Source organism: Arachis duranensis, chromosome 3 (genome assembly GCF_000817695.3).
Source record: "Arachis duranensis cultivar V14167 chromosome 3, aradu.V14167.gnm2.J7QH, whole genome shotgun sequence".
Lineage (NCBI taxonomy): Eukaryota > Viridiplantae > Streptophyta > Magnoliopsida > Fabales > Fabaceae > Arachis > Arachis duranensis.
In genome coordinates, this window is record NC_029774.3 from 2,535,519 (window position 1) to 2,545,824 (window position 10,306).

Here is a 10,306-nt window from a genome sequence, read left to right on the forward strand (position 1 = left end):
TCATTTTTCCTGTGCCCAATCCTTCAGGTACATGTTCTTTTTTGTTATGTCAGTTTCATTACTAACATGATTCAATGACATGGATGAAGTGCACATGTCTTTTAAAGGGCTTATGAATCAAGTGCTAATCCATACTCGAGTTTTCTTAATTTGAACTTTGAAGAAAAGTCTCATTTTCTTTTCACAAGATGAAGATAGTGATTGCAATATATGTGGCTAATTTTTATTGAACACCTTCCTCAGGAAATAATGCACGATCCTCAAGTTGCAGCAGATGGATTTACTTATGAAAGGGATGCCATAACCGAATGGCTGGAAAATGGACATGAAACTTCTCCCATGACCAATCTGAAACTGAATCATCTGTATCTTACTCCCAATCATGCACTTCGACTTGCTATCCAAGAATGGCTTTGCAAACCCTGAAGCTTCATTAATTCATTGCTGTAAATATCTCTGTATATTTCTGTAGTTGCCCCCTGTGCTTGCTTTAAAGCAATCATTGTTGAGCTTTTAGAGTTATAGGGCTGGCTGGTTTCTTGTGTTAGCTTTTATTTTGTAGATCCCAAGTTGCAACTAGAATAATTATAGGATTTAGTATGGAGATGAGTCTAGATATTTGTAATCTTATTGTATCCATGAATCATTGAAATAGTGAAATATCAAGCATATTGCCTTTTTTTTTCTAGGGATAATTGAATTTTACCCTCTGTTGTGTAATTTAGTTTTCACGTTTCAAAAACATGTAAACTAGAATTGGTCTGAACTTTTTAAAATGGAGACTAAAGTGTTACATAACCTGTGGATTAAGAAGTAAAGCACAATTACCTCGTTGTTCTAATGCCTATCTTCATGAAATCTTGTAGCATGTAAGGAAATACAAAAACTTAGATTAAATTACATGAATTTAAATTTTTGAGTTTGTTCCTTTAAGAACTTTATTTGATCATACCATTCGGCTGCCATAATTTGACCAATTTATGAGACCAAAAAAAAAAGTTGATTGGAAACCACTTTTTCTAACTTAGAAGATGGTGGGATATGTCAAATATTCAAATTGCATGACACCACCATAAACAGATGGCTAGACAAGGGGAGGATCTCTCTCCTAGTTATGTCAAATCTAAAAAGAAACATATATACATTCAAATCTCTCTCTTCATAGTTTAGTAATTAACCGTAACTACTGAGGCAAAGTTGTAGGGAGAAAAAAACAAAAGAGAAAAAAACAAAATATAAGTCACATACATGAATTCATGTACCATTAAACGTTCTTGTGCATGGAAAATTCAACATTTGGAAACAAGTTGTTTAGCCCAATTCCAAACCTTCCAATTGCATCAACACCCTTGTAGTATCCCATCTCTAGCAGAAAGCAATGAGGAACTGGCATGCATTTCTGATGTTGAATTGAAAGGGTGGTCATCATCATTATCTTCCATGAACCTCCCAAGTCTTGAATCCTCTTTTCCACCATCCAAAAGTGGATTTGACTCCCCTTTGGAAAGGTTCCATAGATGGAACTCATCCTTGCTTGGTTCCCTGTTCTCTTTGGAACTTGTTTCAGATTTCAGAACCATTTCATTGTTGCCAATATCATCATGGTAGCTCTTGGTTTCCACACCATTATTTGAACTAGAGAAATGGTTCTCCTCATGTTCAAGGTTGTTGGATTCAGAGTTGCTTCTTCCTAATGTGGTTGGCATTGATTTCTCTCTTAAAATACCTTGTGCTGGAGTTTTTGTTGTTGACCTTTGACAGAAACTACCAAAACCTTGAATTCCTCTTGATAACCTCCTAGCACGGTTCCTCTCTTCCTTGAGAAGAGTTGCTTCTTCTAGAAGTGTGATTATCCTCTCAGATTTCTTCCTCACATTCAAGCCCCAGTTGAACCTGCAAGTACTCAAAATATATCAATGATCTTGTAGTGCTAAACAATAAGAAAATTCATGGCCATAGTTTTGAAAAATAATTTTTAAATTCAAATCAAACAAACCCTTTGTCATCAACATATTGAAAGCTTTTCAGCTGTCTAATAACATCTTTGTCACACTGAAATTCATCTTTCGCACTTTCTGGTCCATGAGTCAAGAGGTGCTCAAGCACAATCAGAGAATTGTAAGATGCCCTCCAATTCTTCTTATCAAATTTCAGAAACCTGATTTGTAATTATTTATACTTTGTCATTTAATAATCCATGATATGTTTGATTAATTATTAACATAAAAGTGACAAAAACATGCTAAGGAAAAAAAAAAAAAAAAGAGGACCTACTAATATATTCACCTTTTGTGCAGAATCTCCACAATCCTCCAATAATCATCTACCTCAAAAGCAGCCCTTGAAATTGATCTTAGTGTTGGGATATCTGGGGCCCATGGATTTCCTGTTGTTGCTTCCTCTGTCATCCTGAAAATTGTAAAAGACCGTACACACAATGACACAATAAATCACAAATCTAAATATCTAATAACCTGTTTTTTCGATAATTCATGAGATGGTTTATAATCAATTAATTAATCTCTTTAGGCATAGCCATCAAAGATAATTAATCTCCCTAATCCAAAATTCACTAACAACAAGATTACATGATCCATCCACCAAACATATAGCACCTAAAATATCACCCACTCATGCCAAAAAATCACACTCTCATACACACATAACCGACATGAATCTCATAGGCACAATAAACCACCCCTTCTAATACCTACCTTTGCTTATAGTTATGAAACAGAATGAAACATAAAAAAAAATATAAACTTTTTATGATGGGGTCGGAGAAAGTTGCAAGCTTTACTTACAGTTCTGCAGGGGTGACATCTGTGAGAGCTAATCTAGCACTCTTGATCTTCTCCTTGAGGAAGAAAGAAGCTTGCTTTTTGAATTCATGGAACGAAGGGGTACCCATTTTGCTGTTGCTGTACAGAATGGAAATATGTAACGTCCAAAGTTCTTACTTTTGATTTGAATGGGACTTAAAGCTGAGATCACAAGTCACAACTAATCCTATCCCATTATTAAAACACACCAAAACCATAATCCTATTTCATTTCTTTAATTTATTGAAGTGAATTTGGGAGGCTTCATGGTCTATGAAGAAGAACAATTCAACTTTGAAGAGTAGGTTGAATTAAAGAAACAATATGTGAGTGACATTTGAAATGGGGAAATGAATTTTAGAATAGAGAATTTTATAATTTGTATATGAAAATCAGAAATAATTTGTTTTGTTTAGTTTAAATTGCCGTTTTTAGAGGACAATTTTAATTTTTCTTTTTTAATATTTTTGACATTGTAAATGTTGATTAACATAGGCACATAGTATTTTGTGGAGTCAACTTTTATGAAGTTAACACTTTAATTGGACTATTGGATGTCTTTTTTGAATTTTAAAATTAGTTATTTATATTTTATTTTTATTATACATATATAAATAAAATTATGACCTATGATTATTGATTATTCTATAACTAGTATCTTTCTCACTCCTTCTAGACATAAGACTATAAGAGCATGTTATGTTATGGGTGAGGTTGAGCCTAACATTTTGGACGACTATGTCAATAATGTTCAGTAACCTTATTGAACCAAAAGAAAATTAGATTAGATATTACTAATAATTATAGCAATTCTCAGCCTACTAAAAAATGTTAGGTTAAAATTTTATGGGTCTCAATTTTATTTGAAACTAACTTTAAAATGAATTAAACTAATTCGGCTAACTACCAAGAGAAAAAAAAGTGATAGTATGAAAAGAAAAAAGAAAAATAAAAATATTTAACCTTTTTTGAATTTTCAAAAAATGGAAAGATGTAGGTGGTAAATATCTATTTAAAAACATGATCAGAAGTCAAAACTAATTTTTTTTTTTTAAGATCCACAAAATTAATTTCAATGATAAAGTATATACTAGTATAGTTCATGTTCGTGTAATCATGTTGATGTATAATTGCCTTTTTCTGGTTTAAATAGTTTTCATGTAAATAACCAAACATTAAAAAAATTGAATTGAAGCTATGTATGTCACCCTCGACAATGTACGGTGTAAGTGTAACTGACGAATCTGCAGAGAAAGCATTCCAAGAATGGAAGTCACAATCAAACAAATACATAAGAAATTTCGCCCCAACATTAACAATGCTTATATATACATGATTGCCCTTGTAGAAGCATCGTCTCTTTCAACTTTATCTACCTGAAAAATATAGCACTATCATTCACTTCAATTAATATATTATTTTACACCTTAGAAATTAAAACCCACTTTTTTTATTATACTGAGCTTTATTGAAGGATTTGTCGCTTGTGAATGGATTGTTATATGCACAGAGCAAGATTCAAATTTTTGATATATGTTTAAGCGTACTAATAAGTTGACTACTAACCCAACCCAACTTAATTAGATTGGACAGTCTCTTTTTTTCTTTGATATTAGATTGAACAAGCTCTAATCTTGGACATTACGTTACAGACTCATGCACACACTTTTTTTTTGTCATTACACACTCACTTTGTTAATTAATTAGTAATGGAAGTCTACACTATTACTTAGCGGGCTAGCCCATAAGTTGAATTGGAATATAAACCCAAACTTAATGTTTTGGGCCGAAACATGTGATCTAAATGGGCCAGTCAAAGCCCTATATCATAGGGAACATTATGGAATTTAGTTGGTTGTGTCGTGTGATATGTTTATATCAAAACGGAGAACACAATGAGTATAACTGAATCTGAAGTAAATGGAGCCGAATTTAATGGCAATAAAGTGACAGATATAATCATTTATCTGCATCTATGCATTTAATTCTCAGTATATAATATGGTAGCTAGTAGTTCAAAATTTAATGAATTTCATAGTACAAACACCACCAACGTGTGTCTACAAAGATCGCGTATTTTAGTAGATATCTTCAAAAAAATGATAACTGCTTATTGTTCACGTTTTATTCAGCTATTCAACGAAAAAATAAAATAATAAGCTTGGTATTACTATAAGTTTACCTCTTTAGAATTTATAACAAAGTTGAATTTGTTTCTGTTTCCGAATTAGAATGTTGTCAGTCAATAAGACATGTGCGGTACAAGAATTCGTATGAAATGAATAAATTGATGCTTGAATTGGCTAATATTTATTCCAATTTCAGTTCATTGAACCTTAACGTTTATAAGCATTGTCAACCCTTACATGCTTATAGAAATAGGGCAAATAAGTCAAAAATAAAATAAAATTCAAAGTTGATTTTGATGTAAAAGCGTGTCTACTACGAAATTCCACCACGTGTTTATTACTTATTAGGGTTCAGCACAACAGCATCTTATTACGGTTTCTTTTTTTTCTTTTGTCTTTGTTAAAAAAAATTTACAATATTTTTTATTTTAATTTGTCAAAAATTAATCTATTATGAATTATATTTAAAGATTTAAGTGGTTAATGAATTGCTGTTTATCTTAAGCAAAATTTCAGCTCTTAACATTTATTTAAGCGAACGAATAAATTAATTATTTAACTAATTTAAATTAACTTTTTGCTTTTTATACCAAAAAACTTTAACATGTAAAGGGTATCTTATTTCAAAATAAATGTTCTATAATATATTAGTCTCTTTAATATTAGCAAAAATATTATCTATATATTAGAATTAATCACTATGTATTTATATATTATTTAATTTATTTTTAATGTATATTTTATATTTTATATTAGTAATAGATTTTGATATATATTTAGGTTCAATTTAAAAAAATAACTTAATTAAATTATTTTAAAAAAATAGTTTAAACAATAAATGACTATATTAAAAGTAACTTATAAATAAATTATTTTGTATTTGGATTTTTAGTTTTAAAAGTGCTTATTTTACAGAAATGTGATAAAAAGTAATAGTATTATGAGAGAAGTTATTTTTTTAATTTCTCTATAAGCTTCTAAATAACTTCTTAAAAAGTCTACAATTTAATTTTGAAAATTACACTAACCATTAATGCTACTACTTTTTATAAGTCAAAAGCTCAAAAAAGTTACTTTTAAATATTTTCAAACGACCCTTAGTATGATTGTAATATTAGAGTGATAGTGTGAAACTCGATTTGATTTTTATAAATTTTCTGATAAATTAATTTTGAATAAACATAATTGATTGGGTAAGAAACGGAAAAGAAAGAGAGGAATATGTTGCAAGACAAAAGAGAGTGCTTGGGAAGACATAATGCAAAGAGTGGATGATCACATCAAATTGAAATGTGGCAAACATAACCCGCATGAACCCTTGACCTTATTGTATATATCAATCCATTTTTATTGATTATGTTTTTATTCTCCAAAATATTGATTTGCCAACCAGAGTTGCACATAGTGATGGAGGGTGTTTCTAGTGCTTTATGCACGACTACAAAGATTTTTTTTTTAAGGAATGGCTTTTTATTATTACAAAATTACATTTTCATGTGAGTAATTAATTATAATGAACAAAATCCAGCTTCTTTTTTTTAAATAACTTTACAATCCTCCCTATCACTCGTTGAATTGTACAACTAGTCTTCTAGACACACTCCCAGTTTCTAATAGCCTAGTTGCTATTTTACAAAAGGGTGAGCAATGAGGGGGGTAAAAAGGTAAAAACACCAAAATGGTAATGCCTTGACCCTTAGGCAGAATTTCTCTCATTTGAGTCATTTCCTCTTTTTTTTTTTTAATATTATATTATATAAGATTTTGACTATGATTATACCCATGATCTCCATATCCTTCCTTCCAAAGAAATAACAATGATGGAGACATCATCATGGTATCGACGTCTATCACCTTGTGGAATTTCAAGCAATTGGTGAAAGTCTAAACCTGAAATTTAATAAACCAAACCAAAAATCAGCAAACCCTAGTTTCTATAATGCACTTATTATTCAAACATACTATATTATCAGAAATCCAAGTAATGAATTTGATTAACTATGGCTAGCATAAGTTTTATTCTATCTAAGAGGGACTAAAACTCATGAAGATTTAATGTACATACCAGCTTTCTTTGCAGCACGAAATAGGACTTCCTCAACCAAATGCTGAGCAGGGTCTCCTTCAGGTTGCAATGTGATGAAAAGTTCAACTTCGGCAACTGCTTCTTCGTTTGACAAGTATTGGTACAAGCCATCTGAACATAGAATCAAAAACTTGTCCTTTGGTCCTAATCTATGGTGTTTTAGATATGGCATGCAACTTATGTAAGGACAACTTCCCACATAGTCTATTCTAAACATCTCCAACAATGCATTGTTCCACTTGGGCTGCAAACATTCACAACAATTTCATAAACAAGTAGCTAGTTTGTGATTAATTTTGGTTATAACTATGGATTTAAGACTCGAACCTGTTTGAGAAATCCGGCACCAAATGCCCGAGTAACCTTGAGAGATCCCTTGACGCGCTCATTTACAAGCGCGAAGGGATCATCCGGGTGCTCTTTTCTTATTCTTTGGATTTCCTGGAATCAAGATCAGATCAATTTTTCAATGAGAATCAAAAATGAAAAGCATAGAACTCCTGAAACAGAGTAATTTAGTTTACCTCATCAACGTTGGTGCTGTGATCCTTGGTGAGCTGAATGGAGGTGAGAGTAGGGACCAAGGTGGATCGATCGACATCCCAGGACTCGAGATCATTCATGGTCTCCTCATTGATCCTCTCCAAGTCCTGCCTAATCTTGCCAAGCCAGTAATCAGGCTCAGCCTTCTGAGCAAGAACAGCTCTACTATCTCCAACATTCATCACATAAACATCTTCACCTTTCATCAACATCACAAGAACACAAGACCCCATTAGAGCAAGCTCAGGATTCTCCATCACCATGTTATCCGCCACGTCCAAGAAAGCCTCCTCCGTCTTCCTAAGAGCCCGAGACAGAGCTTCCAACACATCGGAATGGTCCCACTCGCACTTCCACCTCATCTGATTCTCCTCCCATTTCTTTGCAGCGCCTCTGTACTTGTTCTTACAACTCCTTCCACTTCCATTTCCATTTCCACCACGCTTTTTTCTCTTCAAACCATGATCATCAAAATTAGAATCCCCAGCACCACTTGCAGCACAAGATGACCCATCTTCGTCATTCATATTATTATTATTCTGTTGATCAACACAGCCAGCACAAGCATCGCCATCATCATCCCCAGTTGTCAAGATCGAATCTTTAACCCCCAAATTGGAATTCCCATCAACCCCATCATCCCAAAGCAAACCCTTGAGCTCCTTGTGCACTGCGTTGTACAGATTCGAAAGCAAGTAATCAGGCGCATCTGGGCCGTTGAATCCATCATAGATCCCCACGAACACCCAACCGTGTTCCTCCGACACCACCACGTGGACACGGTCCTCCCCTGCTTTCCCCTGACACCACTGAACGTTCTGGTGACCTTCCATCGCCGCCGTCGTTGAATCATCGTCCTCCAAGAAGCTCCCTTCGCTGCTGAAATTCACGCTGTTAACCGTGTTTTCGTTCTGCTTCTCCGCCGCCGCAATAACCCACTCCGGTGGCTCCCTTCCCGCCGGCGCCACCCCTTTGATCGGAGCCACGATCGAACCTTGCCGAAGGGTCTTCGAAATAGCCCTCCGCAGCACCCGAATCCACCGGGTCTTCCTCGTTCCGGGTCGAATCCCAATACCCGATATCAAACCGCCATGAGAGAAGCTTCTCTGAAACTGATCGGAACTGTCTCTATCCATCGGGCCGGAGAAGATCCCGGCCCGGTCGATTGGGCCCGACATAAATCCACGCTCAATCGGGCCTGACATGAAGCCTCTCTCAAGAGGACCCGATGCTGGAAACCCGTTTAAGTTACCGGAAAATGGACCCGAATTGGTGAAGCCCTTTGGAATGGGTTGAAGAGGAAGCGCGGCGAAAGAGGTTGAGCTCTCGAAAGCCGCAGCTCTATCGATGCAACCGTATGAGTAGAGATCCACAAAGGAAGTTGAGAGTGGCGTCGATGTGTTGGCGCTCACGGACGCGCCGGAGATTGTTCTGAAAGTGGTGGTTTCTTCCGAGTGAACCTTCGAGGATGATATTCGGGTCGGGTCGGGCCTAACATAGCAGAACGAGTGTCCCAGACCCTCGTCTAGTGGCTCTGTTAATACGATGGATATGTCGTGCTTGCGGCGGCGCCCTCCACCTCCGCCGCTTCCGGTGAAGCACACCGTCAGCTTCCCTATGCCGTTTCCCATATCGCAATATACCAAAAAAAGAAGAAAAAAATAGAGCGAGAGATAGAGAGAGAGAGAGAGAGAGAGAGAGAGAGAGAGAGATTACAAGGTTGCTACAAAGAGTTGTTCATGGTGTGGATTATGGAACTTGATAGAGAGGAAAACACAAGAGAGAAGAAGAAGGAAGTGGTGAAGAAAGAGAGAGAGAGAAGGGAGAAGGTGTGAAGAAGAGAGAGAGAAGGCGTTGACTTTTGGGAATATAAGGCTTTTTAGGAAATAAGAAAACGCACTGCACTTGTTTTCTTCTTCCTCTCTTTCTCTTATTTTCTTTTGGTTTTTGTTTTATTCAGAATAAAATTTCAAATAAAAAGTTATTAAAATAAATAGAAAAAAGAAATGAGTTTCGGATTTTTCGAGTGCGGCGTTGACTAGGTTGGGAGCTTAAGTAGAACTCAAAGGTTTGTGTCCGGTTTTATTACTCCTGCTTTTGCATCTCAATACTCGTTACTCTGAGCGTTCACTCACGCTCCCGAATAAGTGGATGAGAATGGCGATGAGTAACTATCGTGTTTCACACGCGCTTTATCAGCACGTTTGTTTTCCTATGTTTGGTGGAAAGAAGGAGGGTGAAGTTTTAATTGGAGTCATAAATTCTGGGTAATGATCGAAAAAGTCAACATGGAGGGAAAGGGGGAAAAGCGAATTTACTACTATAAGACATTTTTTAATGTTGAATGATGTTATATATAACTAAATTTTGTAGTATAAAAATATTAATTTTTAAATTTTTTAAAATAAAAAAATAATTAATTTTTCTTAAACAACAGTAATGAAAATAAATTTTGTAATTGTTAATTAGTTATTATTGATTAAGAGTGTATTTAAAAATTATTCAAATATAATTTATTTTTGTAAAATGATTTTTGCCAAGAAAATAATTATGTTCGGGTAACATTTAAAAATAGATTATAATCAAAACTAAAATTTTTAAGTAAAAATTTTAATTTATAAGTAAAATAATATTTTAAAAATTTATTATTTAATTATAATAATTTATCAATTTAATTTCAAATATCAAATATTAAATAATATAAACAACAAATTTTGTATTTTTTA

At 34.2% G+C, this 10,306-nt stretch overlaps 3 protein-coding genes across 3 annotated transcripts in view; 1 reads left to right on the forward strand and 2 right to left on the reverse strand.

Annotated features, from left to right (window-relative positions):
• Positions 1 to 709, forward strand: part of LOC107476849 (U-box domain-containing protein 33) — a gene marked incomplete at its 5' end in the record, with an annotated part of 4,422 nt that extends 3,713 nt beyond the window's left edge. The window contains 2 exon segments of the mRNA XM_016096773.3: positions 1 to 27; positions 244 to 709. Of these exon segments, the coding sequence (XP_015952259.1) occupies positions 1 to 27; positions 244 to 426 (210 nt within the window).
• Positions 710 to 1,049: 340 nt separating this feature from the next.
• Positions 1,050 to 3,121, reverse strand: LOC107476848 (epsin-3). The gene is made up of 4 exons (XM_016096772.3): positions 2,805 to 3,121; positions 2,287 to 2,409; positions 1,997 to 2,158; positions 1,050 to 1,893 (listed from the first exon to the last, which is right to left on the reverse strand). The coding sequence occupies exons 1-4, from the start codon at positions 2,909 to 2,911 to the stop codon at positions 1,341 to 1,343; spliced, it is 945 nt and encodes a 314-aa protein (XP_015952258.1). The 5' UTR covers positions 2,912 to 3,121; the 3' UTR covers positions 1,050 to 1,340.
• A 3,338-nt stretch (positions 3,122 to 6,459) lies between these two features.
• LOC107476847 (probable protein phosphatase 2C 4) lies at positions 6,460 to 9,478 on the reverse strand. The gene is made up of 4 exons (XM_016096771.3): positions 7,562 to 9,478; positions 7,365 to 7,478; positions 7,017 to 7,281; positions 6,460 to 6,841 (listed from the first exon to the last, which is right to left on the reverse strand). The coding sequence occupies exons 1-4, from the start codon at positions 9,209 to 9,211 to the stop codon at positions 6,726 to 6,728; spliced, it is 2,145 nt and encodes a 714-aa protein (XP_015952257.1). The 5' UTR covers positions 9,212 to 9,478; the 3' UTR covers positions 6,460 to 6,725.
• Positions 9,479 to 10,306: the final 828 nt, after the last annotated feature.

Coding starts and splice junctions, on each gene's coding strand:
- LOC107476848 (XM_016096772.3), bottom strand. CDS start 2,911: ATGGGTACCCCTTCGTTCCATGAATTCAAAAAGCAAGCTTCTTTCTTC. Junction 2,410..2,804: donor GATGTCACCCCTGCAGAACT/GTAAGTAAAGCT, acceptor TACAATTTTCAG/GATGACAGAGGAAGCAACAA. Junction 1,894..1,996: donor CAATATGTTGATGACAAAGG/GTTTGTTTGATT, acceptor GAGTACTTGCAG/GTTCAACTGGGGCTTGAATG.
- LOC107476847 (XM_016096771.3), bottom strand. CDS start 9,211: ATGGGAAACGGCATAGGGAAGCTGACGGTGTGCTTCACCGGAAGCGGC. Junction 7,479..7,561: donor ACAGCACCAACGTTGATGAG/GTAAACTAAATT, acceptor TCTTGATTCCAG/GAAATCCAAAGAATAAGAAA. Junction 6,842..7,016: donor TCGTGCTGCAAAGAAAGCTG/GTATGTACATTA, acceptor ATTAAATTTCAG/GTTTAGACTTTCACCAATTG.